At 48.8% G+C, this 26,354-nt stretch overlaps 2 protein-coding genes across 2 annotated transcripts in view; one reads left to right on the forward strand and one right to left on the reverse strand.

The window, feature by feature from the left end:
• Positions 1-395: 395 nt before the first annotated feature.
• On the forward strand, positions 396-6,368 carry LOC147095834 (E3 ubiquitin-protein ligase TRIM39-like). Its single transcript, XM_085973725.1, has 2 exons — positions 396-408; positions 5,818-6,368. The coding sequence occupies exons 1-2, from the start codon at positions 396-398 to the stop codon at positions 6,366-6,368; spliced, it is 564 nt and encodes a 187-aa protein (XP_085829851.1).
• A 2,158-nt stretch (positions 6,369-8,526) lies between these two features.
• LOC147095835 (zinc-binding protein A33-like) overlaps positions 8,527-26,354 on the reverse strand; it is a 28,306-nt gene continuing 10,478 nt past the window's right edge. The window contains exons 3-7 of the mRNA XM_085974839.1: positions 24,299-24,394; positions 21,119-21,352; positions 15,094-15,116; positions 13,510-13,625; positions 8,527-12,401 (exon numbers count right to left, since the gene is read on the reverse strand). Of these exons, the coding sequence (XP_085830965.1) occupies positions 11,851-12,401; positions 13,510-13,625; positions 15,094-15,116; positions 21,119-21,352; positions 24,299-24,394 (1,020 nt within the window). The 3' untranslated portion in view covers positions 8,527-11,850. The remainder of the gene's footprint in view (positions 12,402-13,509; positions 13,626-15,093; positions 15,117-21,118; positions 21,353-24,298; positions 24,395-26,354) is intronic.

The following is a 26,354-nucleotide window of genomic DNA, read 5'->3' on the forward strand; positions in this document are numbered from 1 at the left end:
CTTCCTGCCTGACCTAGGGAAGAGGACCTCCCTGTGGGCCCTAACCCCATCCAATAATGCCTGCAGTGAAGCTTCGTCGAATTTGGAGGCAGCTTGGGGTCTGGCACTGGCCACAGCTGCTGCAGGCTCCTCTGCCATCCTGTATGGTTCGTTTGGAAGCCAACAGAGGAAGCAATGCTTGCTGTAAACCTTGAAAGCACCACGAATGATGACATCATACTGTGGGGCTTTCTGACTAGAAATGGACAATTAGCAAGGCTGTCCACATGCTGGAAATTAATTGGCCACTTGAGGGAAAATTGTGTGCAGCTGGCTGACCCATTTTTTTGTGGGTCAGAACCCCACATTCGGGGAATCCGACCATTTCCCACACAATCCACAAAATCAGGCCCAAGATGTCTGAATCAGGCCAGAATAGAAGCAAAATTAGTGGGTTAGACTGAGCAGTGATCCATGTTTCCTGTCTTGATGGGTTGCACAGGTGTCTACATTAGAGCCTTGGGGAGCTCTACATAAAGTTTAAGTCCCATTAATTTGCCTATATCTCAAGTTGCTGAGACTAAGGGCTGGATTTTATCAATGGAGGCGAGTAGGAGGCGGGACTCCCACTTTTGGGGTTGTAGTCCCGCCTCCATCGAGTTGTGGCCAACCCACTCGATTTTCCCTTGATTGACCTTGTTGAGCCCGCCCAGTGGGCTCAGCAAGCCAATTAAGGGCCACCCGGCAACAGGTGACGTCACAGATTGACATTTCATCTGTCAAGAGCTTTTGACAGATGAAATATCAGCGTTTGACAGCTCCTTGAAGCTGTCAAACACAGACAATCTGTACTCTAAGTGAATTCCTTCCTCTCAGGCTGATTTAGAGATCTCTCCAGAACAGAAAGCAGAATGCTGCAACTTTTGACAGCTCGCGGCCATTCTGCTTTCTGTGCCAGTGAGATGAGGGACTCCCGAGACCTGAAGGAAGGAAGGCTGTAAAGGTAAGTAAAACTTATTTAAACACTTTACACACACCGAACACAATTACCTCTGCACTCATGCACCCATCACTCACCTGAACACCGGACATCTTGAACCCTCCAAGTCCTTCAGCCCGACGGTCCGCCTCGCTAACTTGCCATGGTTTGGAGCTGTCGGGAAGCCCACACTTCAGGGATAAAAATAGGGGTTAGGCTAAAAACTGCCTGTTATCTACCTGTTAACAGGCAGTTCATTGGCACTAATCCCCTTCCCGCCTCAGGGAGGCGGCTCCCAGCACAGGTCAGGTACCCGCCTCCTGGGAAACGGGCATGGAGGCGGGATGGGTTTGTGCCCCATGATTTCGCGATTTTAACACCCCACACGCCTCCATTCCCGCCTCCACGGCCCTGGGAAATTCTAGCCCTAACAGTTCTTTGTGTTCTGATTTTGGATTTATCCTGATGAGGCAACAGCACCAAGAATAACCCTTTTCCAAATTACAAGGCCCACAAAATTTAGAAGGACAAGCCAGCAAATAGAAGCACTGTTAATGCATCCGAAAGACGGCACCTCCGGCAGTGCAGCACTCCCTCAGCACTGCACTGGGAGTGTCAGCCTAGATTTATGTGCTCAAGTCTCTGGAGTGGGACTTCTGGCTCAGAGGAGAGAGTGCTACCCACTGAGCCATGGCTGGACACCGACCAGCTAGCTTATGCTGCAGGCGGGAAAGGCTGCAGTCTAAGGTGCACATACAGACATTCGGCCCCTCTTTGTAGGGAAGGGGTACAACCTTCTGACTCAAGAGGCGTTAGCACCAGCAACTGAACCACAGCTAACAATTAGAAGTTATCCCTTGTTATTTAATTGTAATGTGAATTAGTACAAGCGAGGAGGGAGGCCAGTTCAAATGACTTGCCATTTGCCTCTCCCCAGACAGGCCTGGGTGCCATCTTGTACATGCTTCGAGAGTGGTGTGGTAAATTCTTGGGCTGAATTTGCCCCAGGTCATGAGTGGGTGGAGTGGCCAGTGAGATGATTTAGCTCCGTGGTTCGCAGAATAAATGATTTCGCTCCGTGGTTCGCAGAATAACTGACCATGTTTCCAGGCTCCCCATTGGCTGCTGTGTAGACGGAAATAGAACTATCACCTCTTCAGTCCCATTCAGCCATTAGAAAGGTCGGCAGCAGTGCCCCAAAAGTGCCAGAATACAGCAGGCTGGGCTCAGGGAGGGAGACAGAGATCCTATAGCTTCTGAATATGAGCACAAACTAGCGAAAAATATAAAAACGGATTGTAAAAGCTTCCATAGGTATGTGAAAAGGAAAAGACTGGCGAAAGTAAATGTAGGTCCTTTACAGTCAGAGATGGGAGACTTTATAATGGGGAATGAGGAAATGGCTGAGAAATTAAATAAATACTTTGTTTCTGTCTTCAAGGAGGAAGACACAAAAAACCTCTCAGAAATACGAGAAAACCAAGGGTGTGACGAGAATGAGGAATTTAAAGAAATTATTAGTCACAAAAGAGTATGAGCAAAATTAATGGGACTAAAAGTCGATAAATCCCAAGGACCAGATGACCTACATCCTAGGGTTTTGAAGGAGGTGGCCATTGCAATAGTGGATGCATTGGTTGTCACCTTCCAAAATTCTATAGATTCTGGAATGGTTCCTGCAGATTGGAGGATAGCAAATGTAACCCTGCTATTTAAGAAAGGAGGGAGAGAAAACAGGGAACTACAGACCTGTTAGCCTCACATCAGTAGTTGGGAAAATGCTGGAATCTATTATAAAGGATGCAATAACTGGGCACTTAGAAACTAATATTAAGATTGGGCAGAGTCAACATGGATTTATGAAAGGGAAATCCTGTTTGACAAATCTATTGGAGTTCTTTGAGGATGTAACTAGTGGAGTAGACAAAGGGGAACCGGTAGATGTGGTGTATCTGGATATTCAGAAGGCCTTCAATAAGGTTCCACACAAGAGGTTGGTGAACAAAATTAGGGCACATGGAAATGGCGGTAATATACTAGCATGGATTGAGAATTGGTTAACAGACAGAAAACAAAGAGTAGGGATAAACGGGTCTCTATAGATTCTGGAACAGTTCCCATGGATTGGAGGATAGCTAATGTAACCCCACTATTTCAGAAGGGTGGTAGAGAGAAAATGGGGAATTATAGACTGGTAAGCCTGACATCGGTAGTGGGGAAAATGCTAGAGTCCATTATAAAAGATGTAATAGCAATGCACTTGGAAAACAATGACAGGATCGGACAAAGTCAACATGGATTTACAAAAGGTGCTTGACTAATCTACTGGAATTTTTTGAGGATGTAACTGGTAGAATAGATAAGGGAGAACCAGTGGATGTGGTGTATTTGGACTTTCAGAAGGCTTTCAATAAGGTCCCGCATAAGAGATTAGCATGTAAAGTTAAAGCACATGGGATTGGGGGTAAGGTACTGTCTTGGATAGAGAACTGGTTGGCAGACAGGAAGCAAAGAGTTGGAATAAACGGGTCTTTTTCCGAGTGGCAGGCAGTGACTAGTGGGGTACCGCAGGGATCGGTGCTAGGACCCCAGCTATTCACAATATATATTAATGATCTAGACAAGGGAACTAGATGTAATATCTCCAAGTTCGCAGACGACACAAAGCTGGGTGGGCGTGTGTGCTGTGAGGAGGATGCCGAGAAACTCCAGTATGATTTGGACAGGTTGGGTGATTGGGCAGAAGCATGGCAAATGCAGTATAATGTGGATAAATGTGAGGTTATCCACTTCGGTGGCAAAAACAGGAAGGCAGATTATTATCTGAACGCCAATAGATTGGGAAAAGGGGAAGTGCAATGAGACCTGGGTGTCCTTGTGCACTAGTCGCTGAAGGTAAGCATGCAGGTGCAGCAGGTGGTTAAGAAGGCAAGTGGTATGTTGGCCTTCATAGCGAGAGGATTTGAATACAGGAGCAAGGAAGTCTTGCTGCAATTGTACAAGGCTTTGGTGAGACCACACCTTGAGTATTGTGTGCAGTTTTGGTCGCCTTATCTGAGGATGTTCTTGCCATGGAGAGAGTGCAGCGACGATTCACCAGACTGATACCTGGGATGGCAGGAATGATGTATGAGGAGAGATTGGGTCGATTAGGCTTATATTCGCTAGAGTTTAGAAGAATGAGAGGGGATCTCATTGAAACTTATAAAATTCTAACAGGACTAAACAGAGTAGATGCAGGAAGAATGTTCCCGATGGCAGGGAAGTCCAGAACCAGGGGTCACAGTCTAAGGATACGGGGTAAGCCATTTAGGACTGAGATGAGGAGGAATTTCTTCACCCAGAGAGTGGTGAACCTGTGGAATTCTCTGCCACACAGGGCAGTTGAGGCCAATTCATTAAATATATTCAAGAAGGAGTTGGATATATTTCTTGAGGCTATACAGGTCAAGGGATATGGGGAGAAAGCAGCGATAGGGTACTGAATTTGGATGATCAGCCATGATCTCATTAAATGGCGGAGCAGGCTCGAGGGGCTGAATGGCCTACTCCTGCTCCTATTCTTCTATGTTTCTATGTCTTTTTCATGATGGCAGGCTGTGACTAATGGGGTACCGCAAGGATCGGTGCTTAGGCCCCAGCTATTCACAATCTATATCAATGATTTGGATGAGGGGACTAAATGTAACAGTTCCAAATTTGCTGATGATACAAAGCTAGGTGGCAGTGTCAGTTGCGAAGAAACTTCAAGGGGATCTCGGCAGGCTCAGTGAGTGGGCGAGAACATGGCAGATGGAATATAATGTGGATAAATGTGAAGTTATCCACTTTGGTAGAAAAAACAGAAAGGCAGAGTATTTCCTAAATGGTGAAAGATTGGGGAATGCAGATGCTCAAAGGGACCTGGGTGACCTTGTACATGAGTCACTGAAAGTGAATGTGCAGGTGCAGCAAGCCATTAGGAAGGCAAATGGTATGCTGGCCTTCATTACAAGAGGATTTGAGTACAGGAGTAAAGAAGTCTTATTCCAATTATATAGGGCCTTGGTGAGACCACACCTAGAGTACTGTGTACAATTTTGGTCTCCTTACCTAAGGAAGGATATACTTGCCATAGAGGGAGTGCAACGAAGGTTCACGAGATTGATTCCTGGGATGGCGGGACTGTCGTACGAGAAGAGATTGAGTAAACTAGGCCTGTATTCTCTTGAATTCAGAAGAATGAGAGGGGATCTCATTGAAGCATACAAAATTATTACAGGGCTTGATAGGATGGATGCTTGGAGAATGTTTTTCTTGGCTGGGGAGTCTAGAACCAGGGGCCACAGCCTCAAGATAAAGGATGGGCCATTCAGGACTGAGATGAGAAGAAATTTCTTCACACAGAGGGTGGTGAATCTTTGGAATTCTCTACCCCAGAGGGCTGTGGAGGCTCAATCATTGGGTATATTCAAAACAGAAGTCGATAAATTTCTGACTAGTAAAGGCATCAAGGGATATGGCGATAGGGCCGGTGAATGGAGTTGAGGCAGAAGATCAACCATGATCTCATTGAATGGCGGAGCAGGCTCGAATGGCCTACTCCTGCTCCTATTTTTTATGTTCTTATGGTCAATGAGGCCTTGTCCTGCAGCAAGATCTTTATTTTAAACAGATTGATGAAAATCTGCACTGTGTATATAGGGCTGAGGGAACAGTGAGAGTTCAAAGGTGAGAAATCTCTTCAGACGCCCGGTCCCTGGGGCTGCACAGTTCCTGGGCTGAGGAAAGTGGTGATGGCCCAACACTGTCTGTACACCTCTCGTGATTCATTCCTTGTTTTCTTATAGTAATAGCTTCCCATTCATGTTTTGTTTCAGTCCCCGCATCTCTAACACTGGACTCAGTGACCGTAAACCAACAACTCATCTTGTCCCAGGATCTGACGAGTGTGAAGCACGGCAATGAAGAGCAAGACGAGGAGCAAGATCTTCCTGAGCCACCGGAAAGATTTGATGAATACTTGTATGTTTTGAGCTCACTGAGTTTCACATCAGGGAGACACTACTGGGAGGTGGGTCTTGGAAACAAGTCTCAGTGGGTTATAGGTGTCTGTGGCGAGTCTGTCAACAGGAAGGAAGACATCCTAACTATACCTTCAAATGGATACTGGGTCATAGGTTTATTTAATGAGAATGATTACAGAGCATCAACCATTAAACATACCATCATTCCTGTTGAAATGAAGCCTTGGAAGCTAGGGGTTTACCTGGACTATGAGGCAGGACAGGTGTCATTTTACAATGCTGAAGACATGTCTCACCTGCACACGGTCACTGATACTTTCACCGAGAAACTCTATCCCATCTTTAGTCCATGTAATAATCTAACTGGGAAAAATGCTGAACCGCTCACCCTGCTCACTGGTTAACACAGTAGCTGTTTCTCTTTATATGTCTCTCTGGCTATATAATCAAAAGTTATAGAGCGTACCTACATATATGTTATATCAAAAGAAAGCTCATCATTAGGGGACTCTTGTAGGCATATTTACTTTTTGGTCTGACAAAAATTCTGCCGATATCCAAAAAACGTTAAAAATTCCGCTCATTAGCATCGAGTGCGGGCGGGTTCATTGTGCGCGGGCGGGCCATCCTAGAGTTGAATGACGTGATGATTGACCAATCCTACAGTTTAGTGACCTGACGGTTGACCAATCGGTGTGTGTGCGGGCGGGCCTTATCATTCTGAAATGAGGTGAGTGGCCGCCATCTTAATTCCAAACTCTTCATTTCTTTTTCCCACTTTCTGCATGTTTCTTTTCAAATCTACATTTCAAGCAAAAAAATAAGTTGCTTTTAAAACACAAATTGTTTTTAAAAAAAGGTAATTAATTTGTAAATCTTTTCTCTAACCTCTATAATTTTCCTACCTTTCACCGTTTTTCCAGGCCTCGAAGCCTGGGCCTCTGTTGCCCAACCACACCCAAGCTAGGCACCTACCGTCGCGATCAACAAAAGGCCTGCGATCGCCGCCATCTTTGTGAAGGCTGGAGGGGGCGGGCCTGAGCCGAGCGTCGCCACCGCCGCCATCTTAGTAAAGGCGGGCGGGGCGGGAGTAAGCGCGCGCGTCAACTTCCGCCCGGGGCTCGACTTGAGTCCGGCCAGGCCTCACGCGGTAGGTTGCGCAGCAGCGTCTCTCTCTCTGGTCTTGAAGCCGGTTCGGGTGGGGGGCGGGGCTCGGGAGGGCGCGAGCGCGGGAGAGCGCGAGGCTCGGGAGCGACCACTCACCCTCTGTCTCTCTCCCCTCCCCTGCCTCACCCTTCCCCTCCCCTTCCTCCGTCGCTCTTCCCCCCAGTCTCTCGCTCTCTCTTCCTCCCAGTCTCTCGCTCTCTCTTCCCCCCGTCGCTCGCTCTCTTCCCCCCCAATCTCTCGCTCTCTTCCCCCCCAATCTCTCGCTCTCTTCCCCCCCAGTCTCTCGCTCTCTTCCCCCCCAGTCTCTCGCTCTCTTCCCCCCCAGTCTCTCGCTCTCTTCCCCCCCAGTCTCTCGCTCTCTTCCCCCCGTCTCTCGCTCTCTTCCCCCCCAGTCTCTCGCTCTCTTCCCCCCCAGTCTCTCGCTCTCTTCCCCCCCAGTCTCTCGCTCTTCCCCCCCAGTCTCTCACTCTCTTCCCCCCCAGTCTCTCACTCTCTTCCCCCCCAGTCTCTCACTCTCTTTCCCCCCCCGTCTCTCACTCTCTTCCCCCCGTCTCACTCTCTTCCCCCCGTCTCTCGCTCTCTCTTCCCCCCCGTCTCTCTCTTCCCCCCAGTCTCTCTCTTTCCCCCCCGTCTCTCTCTTTCCCCCCCGTCTCTCTCTCTTCCCCCCCAGCTCTCTCTCTTCCCCCCCAGTCTCTCTCTTCCCCCCCAGTCTCTCTCTTCCCCCCGTCTCTCTCTTCCCCCCGTCTCTCTCTTCCCCCCGTCTCTCTCTTCCCCCCGTCTCTCTTCCCCCCGTCTCTCTCTCTTCCCCCCGTCTCTCTCTCTTCCCCCCGTCTCTCTCTCTTCCCCCCCGTCTCTCTCTCTTCCCCCCCGTCTCTCTCTCTTCCCCCCCGTCTCTCTCTCTTCCCCCCCGTCTCTCTCTCTTCCCCCCCGTCTCTCTCTCTTCCCCCCCGTCTCTCTCTCTTCCCCCCCGTCTCTCTCTCTTCCCCCCCCAGTCTCTCTCTTCCCCCCGTCTCTCTCTCTTCCCCCCCAGTCTCTCGCTCTCTTCCCCCAGACTCTCGCTCTCTCTTCCCCCCCCAGTCTCTCGCTCTCTCTCTTCCCCCCCCCCCGTCTCTCGCTCACTTTATTTACTCGCAAAAGTGTCTCCTTATTTACTCTATCAAAAGCCTTCATAGGTCCACCACCATATCATAATTCAGTCAGTGCCAGTATGTCGAAAGGTTCTCCCCTTCGGGCATTGTTCACATGAAGGGATTGAAAAGGGGCATGGCCAGATGGGATGAAGAGAAAGCAGAAACGGCTGAAAAGGAAAAGTGGGAGCAAAGTGTGGGGGGGGGGGGGGGGGGGGGTTCGGAGTGGCAGCCATAATACAAACATGAACGGACGCAGAGGGAAATATAAATTACATTCGATAGGAAAACTTTATTTAACATTCCAAAGAAACCCTTCAAAACTACAAGGAACGGACATTCATCGAGAGTTTATTACAATATCAGGTGGGACTGTACATCTGTTCAGAGTACGTTGAAACTTCCTCCTCGCACCATTGTTAAAAAGTGTCTTTAACCAGCTGCCTCAGTTTGCCTGACCCAGTATCTGTCTGGCGTGTCTGCTGAATAACTTGCATTTATGAAGTGCCTTTAAGGGAGTAAAATGTCCAAAAGTGCTTCACAGTAGTGTTATCAATCAAAAATATTCCTCTCCTCAGTCTTGCGGATGTAGGTTCGCGCCACACAATTCTAAACCTACGATTGGCAGTCCACCAATCGCAATGAAAGCTGCTTTAAAAGGGGCATGTAGCTGCCTCCACCACGTCTTTACCCAGTCCACGGCTGGGTCAATGCTATCCTTCTGTGATACGACACCTTGCGCCATTTCGCATCCGTCTCTACAATCAATATTTTCATAACGCAGGAAAAAACAACCATGAAAACCGCTTTGCAAAGTTTGCAGCACAAATTCTCACACGTCCAGAAGTGGCTGTGCTCGGACAGCTGAGCAGCTTTCAGGCAGAACGGGTCAATTCAGGACCCCAAGTCTACCCATTAACTCCCAACATTACAGCTGCTTTTAGAAAACTAGGGAGATACCGAATTGTTTCTGACTGTTTTGCACTTGAGACTCAAGTTAATGTAGCGTCTCGCTCATACCACCTAATGTAACTACCTGCACACAGAGGCGGTAGTGTTGTGGCACAGCACAGGTTGGCTGCACCCACTGGCGAGCCCCAATCCTAACCACACTGCCATGGGGATGTCCCTTCCGGGAAGTTTGGGGGTAGATGAGGATTATAAATAAGTGGGAGAGTCATCCTGCGACTTACTGAGGCATCTCTTCGGGTTTGGTTATATAAAGAGACTGGAAGCTTTATTCAGGAAGATACCTGGTGGAGGGAATAACTCAGGAAAGGGGGGAGAAAACAGAACAATTCCACAAGGAAGAAAATCGTAACTGGGTTAGAAGAGAGTACGAGGAAGAAAGAGCTCTGTCGGAGGGCTGGCTTTGAATGTACTTCAATGTCTGTAAAGCATTTTGGGACGTCCTGAGGTTGTGAAAGGCGCTCTATAAATGCAAGTCTTTCTCGATTTCTCTTTGAAACTGGCTGCTTATAATACTGCAATGGGTATTGAGCTTAAAATAAGTTAATTATTCAACAGGACAACAAGCATCAGTTGAAGTTTTCTCCTTCTGATGCATCTGTGGAAACAGAATGACTATTTCTTCTACTTAACCACCAGCGGTAACAGAAGTATTAACACACAAGCAGCGAACTCGAGATGGATTTATGTATTAAATCACCATTCTGAATAGCAACATGTTTGATCAAATTTCCAGTGCTGACCAAAACTTCAAATTTCTTACTTACATTCAATATTCTCCACCCACCTCCCACAAACTCCAGTGTTTGGAACCAACCTGTAGATAGTGAACCATCAAAGACTCCGTCTGTGCAGTGACTTCTGATCTCCTGACTCTAATGTCATCAAGGCACATTCAGACTTCCAGCAAATGCACTGACTATGTAGGGACATAAAAAGCTTTTGATAATTATTTTCTCCCGTCTGGATAAAGGCAAGGGATATTAATATTGGGGAATGGAGCACTCTCCCCATTTCAGGTACTCCCCCCATTTCAAGTATAAAACAATTATTTACAGGGTTAAAGCTCCCTCCACTCTGCCTCGACAATGCACTTCACCTCAAATCTCAGTAAAGCACCACCAGGGGGTCACTCTTCAATCACCACTCCCCCTCCCCATTACCCACACCAGTCATCCTGTGGCCTGCAGGCCTCAGCGGAGTGATGTAGGCCCATTACCTACAGATTGGCCAATCAGGTCTGCCAGATGCACTTCACAAAGCATCTGGCAAATGGGCAGAAAAAGCCTTCATCCCATCAGCTTGCCCTCGTTTAAAACGCAGGACCCAGAGGTAAAAAGGTTTAAGCTAATGCACACCACCCTGTAAATCCCTCCTATTTGTCTAGTGCTTATTTTCACCCAAGGGTTGCCTTTGAAAAAAGTGCTTTCTGCAGGAGTGGACAGGAGGAGAACTAATGCAAAACTGATCTAAACATAATTAGATTATTAATTATTATGTCTTCACATTGTCGTCAACCCAATTGTACTTGGCTCCTGCATCCACCATCACTGAAGTCCAGTTTGGGAGTGTGCATTTTTCAGCTGATTAACTCAAGGTCCTTCCATTTACTTAAAAAGTGAGCTCAGGGCGCCCTCTATTGCTGCCCGCAGTATACTTCGCTTCATACATCAAGGAAACTCCATTCTAGCAAATCTCCTCTTCTGTTACTGTGTTAACGCTTTAAAGATTCAGGTTAGATGGAGCTTGGGGGAAGGACACATGGGAGCTGGTGGCCGGGGGCGGGGTTGACCTGCCCTGAGGCCCCTGCCACCGCCAGAACTTTGCGGACGGTTTATCGGAGAGGTCACGGATACATCGCTTGCGTTTTTCCCCATAATCAACGTCAGCAGGTGGAAAATCAGGGGCTGCGTAGAAGGCCCTGCTCCGCCGGTGACACGTGGCCTCAGAAAAGTCCCCCCTCCCTCCAATTGTGTACAGTGGTGGTTTTCAGTCTGGGGTCCATGAGGTCAGAAAGTAAAATCTGCATTGCTGCCAGTGCTCAGAGAATTCCGACACTGTCACGGCTCACCAATTCCACTCGTGGCATCACAAGAGGTGGGGGGCGATTGCTACACCAGTGCGCTCACCCGCGGAAAACCTCTTGCTGGCGCTGGCACAGAAGCATGGGGCCAACGCTAGACAACAGGCGCACAGAGGAACCCAGATCCTGTGCTGTTATTTTTTTTTGGATCCCTCAACCCCCACAGCTGCAGGGAACTAATTTTATAAACCACTGCTCTACGTAGTGGCCGGGATTTCCCGCCTCCGTGTGCCTGGTGCGCACACGGGGAAATTCCGCACCCCCTCCTCTCCCTCACACCCACCCCCCAACCTGCGATATTACAACCTTTAAATTTAGTGATAGGAAGATAACAGAGTGACGGTGCAGATTTGATCAGCCCGAGATCCTGACGGGTCCAGAAGCACCGAAGTGAAAATTCCCGGCCAGTACATCAGAAAAAATACTGATTGGGGTTCATTAATCTGCCGGAGGGTAATGTTACAATTCAACAGAAGGGACTTTCCCTTTAAGAACCATCACAAGTTTCCCCCGCCACCCCACCCCACCCTTCCCTGCAAATTAATTTTGGCATCCTATCCGATTACACAGCCTCAGTGGCACTGATTTGCCTTCCTTCTTGTTGTGAGGGTTGAAGAGGGGATATAGCTTCTCCGTGAACTTCGCTTGCAAGGTGTAAATACAACATAGGTTGTCGGTGTCGTAGAAGGACAGCCGCCCCTCTTCGTAGTTCAGGTAGACGCGGATGACCTGGGGCTTGTGGCGGAGTTGGAGGGTCTGGGTGCCGGGCGCGTTGACGTTGACCAGATTCCCATTCTGCAGCTCCAGCACCCAGTACCCGTCCTGCGGCGTCAGCTGTTTGGTTGTCAGGCGGTCGGCGGAGGCACTGGTTACCCCGATGAGGCAGGCGTTGTTGCTGCCCAGCTCCACGTCCCAGTAGTGCTGCCCCGACAGGAAGCCGCTGCTGGCCAGGACGCAGAGCCAATGGTTGAAGCGATGGGGCACGAGCGAGTTCTCCCGACGTTTGTCGCCGTCAATCACGCTGGTGAGGTCCTCGGACAGGACGAGCCGTGGGTGCGCTGTCTTGGGGTCCAGCTTCAGAAACTCCTCAACTGGAAGACACAGATCCTCAATTAGTAGAGATACTCACTTTCCCTTACTGCAGAGCTCGCTCACTGTGTGTGTGCAGTACTGGGAGACACCCCCTCAGTTACTAGACACACTCACAGTCCATTACTACAGAGCTCACTCACTGTGTGTGTGCAGTACTGGGAGACATACCCTCAGTTACTAGACACACTCACAGTCCATTACTGCAGAGCTCACTCACTGTGTGCGCAGTACTGGGAGACACACCCTCAGTTACTAGACACACTCACTTTCCCTTACTGCAAAGCTCGCTCACTGTGTGTGCGCAGTACTGGGAGACACACCCTCAGTTACTAGACACACACTCAGTCCATTACTGCAGAGCTCGCTCACTGTGTGTGCGCAGTACTGGGAGACACACCCTCAGTTACTAGACACACTCACAGTCCATTACTACAGAGCTCACTCACTGTGTGTGCGCAGTACTGGGAGACACACCCTCAGTTACTCGACACACTCACAGTCCATTACTGCAAAGCTCACTCACTGTGTGTGCAGTACTGGGAGACACACCCTCAGTTACTCGACACACTCAGTCCATTACTACAGAGCTCAGTCAGTGCGTGTGCAGTACTGGGAGACACACCCTCAGTTACTAGACACACTCAGTCCATTACTACAGAGCTCAGTCAGTGCGTGCGACACTGGGTAATGCAGCCACCAATTTTTGTACAGCAAGTTCCCACAAACTGTAATGTGATCATGAACAGATATTCTGCTTTTCAGTTGGTTGAGGGATAAATATTGGCCCAGACACCAGGGAGAACTCCCTTGCTCGTCTTCACAAGAGTGCCACGGGGCCTTCTACGTCCACCCGAGAAAGCAGACGGGCCCTCGGTTTAATGTCTTATCTTAAAGATGGCACCTCCGACAGTGCAGCGCTCCCTCAGCACTGCACTGGGGAAGAGTCAGCCTAGATCTTGTGCTCAAGTCCCCGGAGTGGGACTTGAACCCACGTACTTTGACTCAGACGAGTGTGCTACCCACTTAGCCACAGCTCACTATAACCACTATGTAACAAATTCAGTTACAGCTCACCGCCTGCATGCAGGAGACAGGCTGGTCACGTACCTGGCACAAATGCTTTAAGCTCGTCCCAGATTTTAACGTAGCGGAAAGGCGTGACAATAGCGTCAGTACAGAGCTCAGTGGGAACATCCGCTGGTTTGGCATGTTCCTGTTTACACCTGGAATGGAGAACTGGAGTAACATCAAGAGCAAAGTATGACAACTTAGTGCTTTACAAAAACAAAATCCCCCAAATTGCTCCGCTCCTCTCCTGAATCTGGGGACTCTTGCTGGGGTCTGGTTCCCCAGGGATGGGCAGCTCTCTGGCACCATGCCCAAGTGGCCACTCGTTACGTGCAAGCTTCAGACAGTGAAATGTTGGCAGGGTGCCAGGCTAAGAGCATCGGACCAGGCCTGAGACTGTCCTTATTAAGAAGAAAAAGGATTAGTGCCTTCCACGACCTCGGGACACGTCCAAAAGCGCCAATTAAGTACTTAAAAAAAAAAGTGTAGTCACCGTTGTAAATTATGAAACACGGCCGCCAATTTCCGCACAGTGAGATCCCACAAACAGCAATGAGATAATGACGTGATAATCTGTTTTTAGGTTTTGGTTGAGGGATAAATATTAGAACTCTGAGTATTGTGTACAGTTTTGGTCTCTTACCTAAGGAAGGATATACCAGCCAGAGAGGGAGTGCAACGAAGGTTCACCAGGCTGGTTCCTGGGATGGGGGGATTGTCCTATGAGGAGAGATTGAGTAGACTAGGCCTATATTCTCTGGAGTTTAGAAGAATGAAACGTATAAAATTCTTACAGTGCTCGACAGGGTAGATGCAGAGAGGATGTTTCCCCTGACTGGGGAGTCTAGAACCAGGGGTCACAGTCTCAGAATAAGGGGTTGGCCATTTAGGATTGAGATGAGAAGAAATTTCTTCACTCACTCAGAGGGTGGTGAATCTTTGGAATTCTCCACCCCAGAGGGCTGTGGAGGCTCAGTCGTGAGTATATTCAAGACAGAGATCAATAGATTTTTGAATATTAAGCGCATCAAGGGATATGGGGATAGTGCAGGAAAGTGGAGATGAGGTCGAAGATCAGCCATGATCTTATTGAATGGTGCAGCAGGCTCAAAGGGCCAAATGGCTGACTCCTGCTCCTATTTCTTATGTTATGTTCTTTGAAATCGTGCCATGGGATCTTTTACGTCCACCTGAGGGGGCAGACGGGGCCTCGGTTTAACGTCTCATCCGAAAGATGGCATCTCCGACATTGCAGCTCTCCCTCAGCACTGCACTGGGAGTGTTGGCCTGGATTTTGTGCGCAGGTCTCTGGAGTGGGACACATCCTTCTGACCGAGAGGCTGGAGTACCAATTGAGCCAAGGCCGACACCACGTGTGCTTCCCGGCCAGGGCTACTGGGTAGCGACCGGGAGCGGGAACCCGGACTGATTAATCTCCTCCTCAACTCTCAGGTGCTCAGGCCAACCACAGCGCTGGGGTCACGACCCCAACCCACTCGGCACAGATCAGGGATCGAACCCGGGAGCGCCATGGGCTGCGCGGCTCAGGGCTGTGAATTTATCCAGTGGAGCCAGCAATGGGAACTCAGGAGCACATGTTCAGAAGGAATTCAAGACACGTACCTGTCCAGCAGCAGTTTGATATCCTAAAGAGAAGGGGGGAAAAAAAAAATCAGGTTATAATCGCCACAATTTGACGATTACGATCAAGAATAAAATAAGTGATCTCCATTGAGTGTATATTAATGAGTTAATCAGCAAGGGACATGCAGTGCGATCGCCATTAACCACACCCAGTAGACCTTTACAGCACAGATTGAGGTTTCCTGACCCAATGCACAGCCTCTCCCTGTACCCTTTTGATTTCTGACCAGCACTCCAGTGCAGTGCCGAGGGAGCGCTGCACGGTTGGAGGTGCTGTCTTTCAGGTGGGACGTTAAACCGAGAGCCCCGCCTGCCCCCTCAGTAAAAGGTCCCGCGGCAGGAAGATGAGCACAGCAGTCCTCCCCAGCGGCCTGGCCAATATTCAGCCCTCAACCAGTTATCACTAAAACAACAAATGACCTGGTCATTTCTCACGTTGCTGTTTGTGGGAGCTTGCTGTGCACAAATTAGCAGCCACTTTTCCCTATAACAACAGTGACTACACTTCGAAAAGTGCCCTGGGGCTTCTGAAAGCGCTTTGGGGACATCCGGAGGTTGTGAAAGGCGCTATTTAATTGCAAGTCACTTTTTTTCCCCTTTATCTTTTTCAAATATTTACCCACTTTCTCCCTTTTAAAAGCTATTAAGGATTCTGCTTCCACCACCGCTTCGGATAGGGCATCCAATGTCCTGATAACCCTCTGCATTAAATAAAAAAATTCTCCCAATCTCTCCACGGGTTTTTTTTTGGTGATGTATCTAGTTACCAATGTTCCCTGTAATTTCCACCCACCCCCCCCGCCATGCACGGTCCCTTTAACTGGCTGCACAGCCCATTCAAATTTTTGTGCATGGGCGGTTATTTCTGTTGAAAAGCCAATGAGCGGACTGCGCTGGAGATCCAGCAGCTTAGCAGATCAATAGATTTTTGAATATTAAGGGATATGGGGATAGTGCAGGAAAGTGGAGATGAGGCAGAAGATCAGCCATGATCTTATTGAATGGTGGAATAGGCTCGAAGGGCCAAATGGCTGACTCCTGCTCCTATTTCTTATGTTCTTATGTTCTAAAAGGCATTTAACAGAGGTGTAAAGATAGCCGAACGAGGATATTAGCAGGGAGTGGCCAAAAGCTCTCGAAGAGGTGGTCTTTAAGGAGGGCCTTAAGGGAGGAGAGGCAGTTGGAAAGCGTGAGGGGTTTAGCGAGGGAATCCCAGAGCATGGGGCGAAGGCCACTCAAGGCACGGCCGACAATGGTGGGGGCGAGGAGCTGCACACAATGCCACAGTCAGAGAATGGAGAGCTCTGGACCGGGGAGGGGGGTTACAAGACTGGAGGAGTTTACAGACGTAAAGCAGGGTGAGGCCATGAAGCGATTTAAACAAAAGATTGAGAATATTAAATGTGCGTTGTTTGTGGGACTGGGAGTCAATATAGGTCAGCGAGGACAGGGGGGTAATGGGTGAGTGGAACAGGGTGTAATTCAGAATAAGGGCACCAGAGATCTGGATGATTTGAACTCTACGGAGGGTGGATTTATAAGAACATAAGAAATAGGAGCAGGAGTAGGCCATACGGCCCTTCGAGCCTGCTCCGCCATTCAGTAAGATCATGGCTGATCTTCGACCTCAGCTCCACTTACCTGCCCGATCCCCATAACCTTTGATTCATCGAAAGTCCAAAAATCTCTCTCTCTCAGCCTTAAGTATACTCCAAGACTCAGCATTCGCAGCCCTTTCAGGTAGAGAATTCCAAAGATTCACAACCCTCAGTGCAGAAATTCCTCCTCATCTCAGTCTTAAATCACCCTGAGACTATGCCCCCTAGTTCTAGACACTCCAGTCAGGGGAAACAACCTCTCAGCATCTACCCTGTCAATCCCCCTCAGAATCTTGCATGTTTCAATGAGATCACCTCTCATTCTTCTAAACTCCAGAGTATAGGCCCAATCTATTCAGTTTGAACTCTATGTAGGGTGCAAGTTGGGAGGCCAGCCTCAGAATAGTTGAGGCCAAAGGTGACAAAAGACACGGATGAGGTTTTCAGCAGCAGATGAGTCAGAGTCAGAATGGCACAGAAGCAGGCCATTCGGCCCATCAAGTCCGTGCCGGCTCTCTGCAGAGCAATCGAGTCAGTCCCATCCCCCGCTCTACCCCCGCAGCCCTGCAAGTTTATTCCCCTCGAGTGCCTATCCAGTCTCCCCTTGAAAACATGGAGTGTCTCCGCTTCCACCACTTCCGTCGGCAGCGAATTCCAGGTCATCACCACTCGCTGTGTAAAAAAGTTTTTCCTGACATCCCCCCTGTATCTCTTTCCCAAAACCTTAAATCTGTGCCCTCTAGTCCTTGTACCATGAACTAGTGGGAACAACCTTTCCCGGTCTAGCCTATCCAAACCCGTCATAATCTTGTTCACCTCTATCAAATCACCCCTCAACCTCCTTTGCTCGAATGAAAACAAATCCAGCTTCTCCAACCTGTCCTTGTAGCTAAAATCCCCCATCCTCGGAACCATTCTGGTCAATCTCCTCTGAACCCTCTCAAGGGCCTTCACATCCTTCCTAAAGTGTGGTGACCAGAATTGGACGCAATACTTATGATGCAGGTGGGTAGTCTGTGTGATGGAGAGAACAGGGGGTCGGAAACGAAGCTCAGGGTCGAATGCCGAGGTTGCGAACAGTCTAGCTCAGCCCGAGAGTGGCCAGGGGGCCGGGGGGGGGATGGAATCAGTGACAATGGTACAGAGTTTGTGCTGGGGAACGAAGGTGATGACTTTGGTCTTAGCAGTATTTGGATGGAGGAAATTGCAGCTCACCCAAGACTGATGTTGGGCAAGCAGTTTGACAAGAGAGGCAGTGGAGGGGTTGAGCGAGATGGTGGAGAGGTAAGAGTTGGGCGTCGTTAACGTACATGTGGAAATTGACCCCATGTCTTTGGATGACGTCGCCAAGGGGCAATATGTAGATGAGAAAGAAGAAGGGTCAAGGACAGATCTTATGGGGAGTCCGGAAGCAACAGTGCAGGGGCGAGAAGAGGGGCCATTGCTGAAGATACTCTGGCTATGATTTCAAAGGCAAGAGTAGAACTAAGCGAGATTAACCCCACTGAGCTGGACAACAGAGGCGGTGCATTGGAAAAGGATGGTATGGTCAACCATGTCAAAGGTGGGGACAGGTGGAGGATTGATAATGCACCGTGGTCATAGTCACAGAGGATGTCATTTGTGACTTTAATTAGGGCCATTTCAGTGTGGTGGCAAGGGCCAAACCCAATTGGAGAGTCTCAAAGGTGGTGTTGCGCACAAGATGGACATGGCTTTGAGAGGCAACAACACATTTAAGGACTTATTTGCGGAAAGGGAGATTTGAGAGTATGGGCCGGTAGTTTGCAAGGACAAGGGTGTTTTTTTTGAGATAGGAGGTAATGACGGTAGTTTTGAAAGGAGGGGGACACAATGCTTGAGGAGGCGGAACCATTTTCAATGTCAACCAGCATGGGGGCCAGGAAGGGTTGTCGGGTGGTCAGCAGTTTAGTGGGAATGGGCTCAAGGCAGCAGAAGGTGAAGTTCATAGTTGTGATGAATTCAGAGAATGCATGAGGGGAGATGGGAAAGAAACTGGAGCGAGACACAGGTTCAGGCTGGAGCAGCGGGAGGTTGGGAAGAGGCCTGGGTTGGTGGGCAAGGGGAAGGCTGAGGGAAAGCAGCAGAGGCAGCTGAATGGATAAACTCAACCTTAAGTGACAAAGAAGCCCTTGCACCGGACATTGAAGGCGAGGGTTGAGGGGTCGGGGAGAGGGGTTTAAGGAGACAGCTGATGGCGGAGAAAAGAAGCCGAGGGTCTGTGTGTGTGTTGCAGCAACCAGAGCAAAAACACTGGTTGGGATTGTTCTCTGCGGGCTAACTGGCACCACGCACACAACGCAGTGGGAAGAGGCCCTCGTCCCTATACAAGCGGCACAAGCCGAATTTAGCAACAGTCTGAAACTGTCACAGAGCACATGTGCCCTCAATTAGTCACATATAATGAATGTTGTGGACAGGGTAAAGGCCGACTGTCAGGGAGTTACAGGGCAGTAGCTTGATCCACCGGCTCTGGCGATACCTTGAACCAAAAGAGCAAAGCTTGAGCCTTTTCCCTGCAAGTCAGCAGAGCAGAGACAGTAACTGAAGGACTATCCCAGACCGCAGAGAGGGGGAGGACAGTAATTGAATGACTATCCCAGAGTTGGCCCCAGCGTCCCACATACACAGAATAGGGACACTAACCGAATGATGATCCCAGACACACACACCCAAAAAGAATAGGGACAGTGACTGAATCACTGAAGGCAATCAAGGGATATGGGGAAAGGGTGGGAAAGTGGAGTTGACGTATAAGATCGGCCATCAAAATCATGAGGGGTCTGGACAGAGTCGATAGACAGAAACCGTTCCCATTGGTAGAAGGGTCGAGAACCAGAGGACACAGATTTAAGGTGATTGGCAGAAGAACCAAAGGCAACATGAGGAAAAACTTTATTACGCAGTGAGTGGTTAGAATCTGGAATGCAGTGCCTGAAGGGTGGTGGAGGCAGACTCAATCGTGGTTTTCAGAAGGGAATTGGATAAGTACCTGAAGGAAAAAAACTTGCAGGGCTACGGAGAAAGGGCGGGGGAGTGGGACTAGCTGAGGTGCTCCTGCAGAGAGCCGGCACGGGCTCGACGGGCCGAATGGGCTCCTTCTGTGCTGTTACCATTCTCTGTTCTTATTGAATGGCAGAGCAGGCTCCAGGGGCCGTATGGCCTACACATTCTCCTATTTCTTATATTATGACTGTCCCAGACCTCGCCCATACATACACATCCCCTCAGCCATGCACACCCTGCGCCCCACGCACGCAACAAGTATTTATATAGCGCCATTAACGCAGTAAAACATCTCGCACAGACGGGTTAGTGCGGTGCTCGTCGAGCTGGCTAGTCGGCTAGGAGACGAATGACCGGCGAGTCTGCGGTTTTTTTGTGGTACTATCTTGCTGAGGAACGTTGACCAAGATACCTGAAGAACCTAAAAGGGGTGGACCCACAACACAACGCGGGTAATTCTAACCTAACTCGCCAGGCGGGTGTCCCAGGTGATTTTACACGCCGCCTGATATTAATCTCCACCGACTTCAATGGAGAGTAAAATCGGGGCGGGGTATAAAACCAGCGTTGCCCCCCCCCCCCCGATCCCGTCAGTATCCCGACGGGCGGGTTCAGTTAAAATGGCCCTCAATGTATAACTTGGAACAGATTGGCAATTTCACTCTGGGAAGCCATAAGGCTGATGTGGAAAGTGGAAATGTCACTGGGCTGCCCGTCTGAGGTCAGGGCTGAGGCACATTACTGGACCGGGGAGAGGGAGGTTTACGATGTAGCTGGTCAGCGCTTGGTACAGGAAACAGAGACATATGCCTCTCACTGACATACTTACCTCAGGTGTCAGCTGTGGCTCAGTGGGTGGCACTCTCACTTTTGCGTCATAAGGTTGTGGGCTCCAGCTCTACTCCGGCGACTTGAGCACATAATCTCAGCCGACACTCCCAGTGCAGTGCTGAGGGAGCACTGCGCTGTCGGAGGTGCTGTCCTTTGGATGAGACGCTAAGCCGAGGCCCCGGCTGCCCCCTCAGTCGGGCGCGAAAGATCCCATGGCACTATTTGAAGAAGAGTTCTTCCGCAGTGTGCTGGCCAATATTATCTTTCAACCACATCTGGTCATAATCACATTGCTGTGTGTGGGATCTTGCTCTGAGCTGCGTTTCCTACATTACAACAGTGGCTACACTTCAAAAATACTTAATTGGCTGTGAAGCGCTTTGGGACATCCCGCGGTCAGGAAAGGTGTGATTTAAATGCAAGTTCTTTCTTTTTTCAACCAGTAAAAATTCCCCCAAAGAGACACCGAGCAAAGAACACAGGCACAAGAGGAGCGGGAGGTGAAGGCACGTTCATTCCATGTTTCCCATGGGCTGCCTGCCTCTTACCTGAAGCAGCTCCAGAGGCTCCCCGAAACTCAGCTGCACCTGCACATCCTGGACGGCTCGCTCAATCGTGGAGGTTTCCTGGCAGATCTTCACCAGGTTGTCTTGCAAGGGCTGAATGGTCCTGCACACTTCCTCCTCAATCTTTGACACCAGCTCTTGTTTCTTCGTGTCTAGAAATTGATAGATGGCGACCAGGTCAGCCTCAACCTGCTCCTTCAGCATTTTGCCTTGCTCCTGCGTGAAAATAATGACCCGGCGGCATTACATTGCAGAAATGTTTGGTCTCACCCTTGCCCCGCCACCCCCCCACCGCCAAATTTCTGTGAGAACTGGCCGCCCTATTGGAACCCAGCTCAGGTGGCTACATGTAACCCAGGGCAGCTAGTGTCGGCAGGGTATTAGACCCTGGAGACCATCACCAGCGAACCCAACCTTTTCTTAACGGACTGCCAAATAAAATTGAATAAATAAAAAATATCTATCCATCCATCGCCTGCAGTTGGCAATGGTCTTGCAGCCTTCTCAATAATAGCGAGGTGAACTGAAGAGGAGGAACCACTTCCTTACCTTGGAATTATTACCAATAAAAAGACTATCAATTAATGAGGTGCAGGATTGCAAGTTCCTCATTGTTTGTACCTGCAAGTAACATATAATGTGACCTATAGTGTGCCATTACCCAAGAAAGCGTGCAAACCTTGCAGAATTAGTCAATAAAAAGGTTGAAAAAAAGATCTGGATGAAGGAGGCCATTCTTGGTTGACTGATCCAGAAAGACCATTTCCTGAAGGGTTCCAGGGATTCCCCTTCAGTTCCCTACCTGAAGCCCATTCCGTGTTGAGGGCTCTGTTTGAAGAACATCTTGATGCCTGCCCTCAATTTGTCTTCATCAGTTTAGTTTGAAGTAGTGTTCAGGAAAAACCCTTTTCGATGCTGTTGAATTTAGGTTATTTTTACATGTCTGTGCGAGGTCACCTCTCAGTCGCTTCCTTTCAAAGCTGAAGCGAGATTACAAAAAGGACGAATCCCACCCAAAGTGTTAACCTACTTATCTCAGGTCAGACGCTAATGGATGTGCTGTGTATTTCCTGCATTGGTGTGCATGGGAACAAAGAGCCATCCAGCCAACTCAAAAATCCTACCATATATTAATCTGTCTCTCACACCCTCTGGAATTTGCTGTCTCGATTTGCCATTCTCTATTGTTATTTCAGATTTTGTGTGTTCACGATTTTTTTCATTTACGTCAATTTAAAAGAAAGTGTAAAATAAATGATAAAAGGTGTTAAGACTGAGAACCAAGATGGCGCGGAGGAATCTCAGAATCGTACACAGAACGAGGCCATTCGGCCCATCGTGCCTGTGCTGCCTTTTTGAAAGACCCATCAATTAGTCCCACTCCCCCGCTCTTTCCCCATAGCCCTACAAATTTTTCCTCTTCAAGCATTTATCCAATTCCCTTTTGAAACTTACTATTGAATCTGCTTCCACTGCCCTTTCAGGCAGTGCATTCCAGATCATCATAACTCGCTGAGTAAAAAAATTCTCTTCATCTCCCCTCTGGTTCTTTTGCCAATTACCTTAAATACTGGTGCCCTCTGGTTACCAACCCCCCTGCCACTGGAAACAGTTTCTCCTTATCTACTCGATCAAAACCCCTCATAATTTTGAACACCTCTATTAAATCTCCCCTTAACCTTCTCTGCTCTAAGGAGAACACTCCTAGTTTCTCTAGTATCACCACAAAACTGAAGTCCCTCATCCCTGGTACCATTCTAGTAAATCTCTGCACCCTCTCCAAGGCCTTGGCATCCTTCCTAAAGTGCTGCCCAGAATTGGACATAATACCTCAGCTGAGGCCGGACCAGTAATTTAGCATAACATAGGAGCTTAGGAACAGGAGGGGGCCATTCAGCCCCTCAAACCCATTCTGCCATTCAATGAGATCATGGCTGATCTGTATCTTAACTCCATCCATCTGCCTTGGCTCCATATCTTTTTATACCCTTGTCTCAGATTTAAGATTAACTGAGCTAGCACCTACTGCTTTTTCAGAGTCATAACGACACAGAAGGAGGCCATTCGGCCCATCGAGTCCGTGCCGGCTCTCTAGAGCAATCCAGTCAGTCCCATTCCCTTGTTCTATCCCCGCAGCCCTGCAAGTTTATTCCCCTCGAGTGCCTATCCAGTCTCCCCTTGAAAACATTGAGTGTCTCCGCTTCCACCACTTTCATCAGCAGCGAATTCCAGGTCATCAGGTGTAAAAAAAGTTTTCCCTCACATCCCCCCGGGATCCCCCTGGACGTGGGAGAAAGTTCCACACTTCCACCACCCTTTGCGTGAAGTGTTTCCTAACTTCTATGCTGAATGGCCTGGCTCTGATTTTAAGGTTATGTTCCCTTTTCCTAAATTCCTGCACCAGCGGAAAAATGTTTCTCCCTGTCTACCCTATCAATTCATTTCAAAATCCTAAATACCTCAATCAAATCACCCTTAAGCCTTCTATATTTCAGGGAATGCCAGCCTAGTTTACGTAACCTCTCCTCATAATCTAACCCTTGGAGCCCTGGTAACAATCTGGTGAATCTGCGCTGCACTCCTTCCAAGGCCAATATATCCTTACCAAGATGCGCTGCCCAGAACTGTACACAGTACTCCAGAGGTGGTCTACTCAGGGCTTGGTATAGCTGTAATAAAACTTCCTCCCCTTATATTCTAGCCCTCTAGATATAAAGGCCAACACTCCATTAGCCTTTTTGATTATGCTTTTGTACCTGACTACTACATTTTAGTCATCTGTGTACATGGACCCCTAAACCTCCTTGGACCTGCACTGTTCCTAGCTTTTCACCATTTAAATAGCCGGATCCATCCTTTTTTGGTCCAAGATGGATAACTTCCTTGCTTTTGTACTCTAGGCCTCTTGTTTACAAAACCAAGGATCCCATATGCTTTTTTTTCATAAAACAACCTTCTCAACTTATCCTGCCACCTTCAAAGAGTTGTGTATATTAGGAGAGTCTTGTGCATTAAATAGTTGCTGGAGTGCTCCTTTAAGGACACAACATTTAAAGGAGCAGTGTTGCTGCACTGGAATATTCGGGTCGACTCCAAAACCGTAGCTCAAAATGTTCACTACCTAGAAAGCCAAAGGATGAGAGACAGCCACGTGACACTCACCTTGATTTTACAAATCTTTGCCTCTTCCTGGCTTTGACTTTGACAGGCCTGTTCCTTCTGGGACTGCAGGAAGTCTCTGGCTTGTTCCAATTTTTCCTGCGGGAGAAACATTCAGCAAGCTGCGTAAGGATAGGCTCGGACGGATTATTAATATATAAACAGAATAAGCCAGTTGGCATTTTCGTCAGAACAGCTCTGCTGAAAGGTCATCGACCTGAAAACGTTAACTCTGTTTCTCTCTCCACAGAGGCTGCCCTGACTGACCTGCTGAGTGTTCCCAGCATGGTCTGTTTTTTATTTCAGATTCCCAGCATCCGCATTGTTTTGCTTTTGTTTTGGCATTATAGAATATTGAGCTAGTTGTTAGGTTAAAACACACTTCAGAAAGACACAGATGTACCAGATAGGATATTAGCACAGCAAGGGGGAAGTGCAAAATGCAAGTTCTTACTTTAGGTAGGGGCCGCACAGCACAATGCGCTCCTAGCTGACTAGTAAGCGGTAATCTTACAGCAAGGTGTTACTTGGCAGCTGGTGTGGGCAAAGCAGAAATATCACACTGGTGCCCGCCCGAGGTCGGGACCGAGTCGAACTTAGTTTATGCAGCACCTGCCACGTAGCAAATGCCCTGGAAGGAGTGGGCAGAAGTGAGGGAAGGTGACCGACGTGGGGTAAAGGCCTAGCTGAATGGCAGAACAGGCTCAAGGGGCTAAATGGCCTACTCCTGTGGCTATGTATTCATGAGGCCTTTGAAGTGGGAGAGAGATGTGACTGGGCAAAGAGATTTTGGGAAAGAATTCCAGAAGCAGGGTATGGTGGAACAGAGGAGGAGGTAGCACGCAGCAGACCAGAGTGGGAAGAGCAAAGAGTGTATGCTAAGTTGGAGAAGATTGGAGGTTGGGTGGAGCGAGAGATTTCAGGACAAAAACCAGAGACTTTGAAGTTGACATACTGGGAAGCCGGGGCAATGGGACTTTGTAAAGGATAGGATACAGGGCACAGAGTTCTGAACGTGTTGTGGCTTGTGTAGGTTGAAGCATAAGATACCATTGAAACCATTTGTTATCTAAGGGCTTATCCATAAGTGGAGATTGCTGCTACCAGCTTCTTCCAACCATTGCAGTCTGGGCTCTCACTTGTGCCTCAGCGGCAGTAAGGCCCGCGATGTTAAGCAGCACTTTTATATGGTCGGTCCCATCTTGCTCTGGGTCTGCCTTGTGGCCTCTTCCATGCTGGTGGTGGATTGACGGTGAACTCTCTGCCAGGGTCAGACTCGGTGCGATGCATGAGCTGCCCATACCAGAGGAGTTGGTAACGACCAAACCAACCGAGAGCGCGGCGGTTGATTCGCCAGGTCGCGTACAGTCTCATTTAAGTTTTCGTCCTGAGGCTGAGCCTTTAGTAGCGCGCAAAGTGATCCTGAAGCAAATCCATCGATTTGTCTACTCCTTATTTTGGCGCGTAACCGTGCTTCTGAGCCACCTTTAAATATGGAAACCACACCTTGACGTGAAGGTGGTACGGCAATGAACATCGCCGCGGTGTGGTTGGCGTAGGGGCAAAAGTAGACAACGCTCCAGAGGTGAAAGTTAAGCACCATGGGCAACCGACAGGATGTGGGGTTTGAAGCTCAGCTCAGGGTTGAACAGGACACCGAGGCTGGGCACCTGCAGGTACCATCTGAGCAAGCAACTGAGGAGAGATGGGAGTCCGTGCCCCAGCCACGAACTTCTGGCAAGAGACAAACAGAATTGGTCTTATCTTGGTGAGCTCACGTAGTTCTGGCTCATCCAAGACTGGAAGGACCTTTCCTCTGCACCTAACCATACTTTACACTGGTGGCCAAAATTGAAAATGCCAGTTCCCCAGCACAATGTACAAAACAAAGGTTATCTACAGCGATAGCAAAATACTGCGGATGCTGGAAATCCAAAATAACAGAAAGCACTGAAAAAACTCAGCAGGCCAGGCAACATCCGTGGAGAGAGAAACAGAGTTAACATTTCAGGTCGAAACCCTTCGTCAGAACTGAGAAAAAAAGCAGGAAATGAAACAG

Source organism: Somniosus microcephalus, unplaced genomic scaffold (assembly GCF_052327205.1).
Source record: "Somniosus microcephalus isolate GS21.2 unplaced genomic scaffold, FLI_Smic_1.0 unresolved_chr1, whole genome shotgun sequence".
In the NCBI taxonomy this organism is placed as follows: domain Eukaryota; kingdom Metazoa; phylum Chordata; class Chondrichthyes; order Squaliformes; family Somniosidae; genus Somniosus; species Somniosus microcephalus.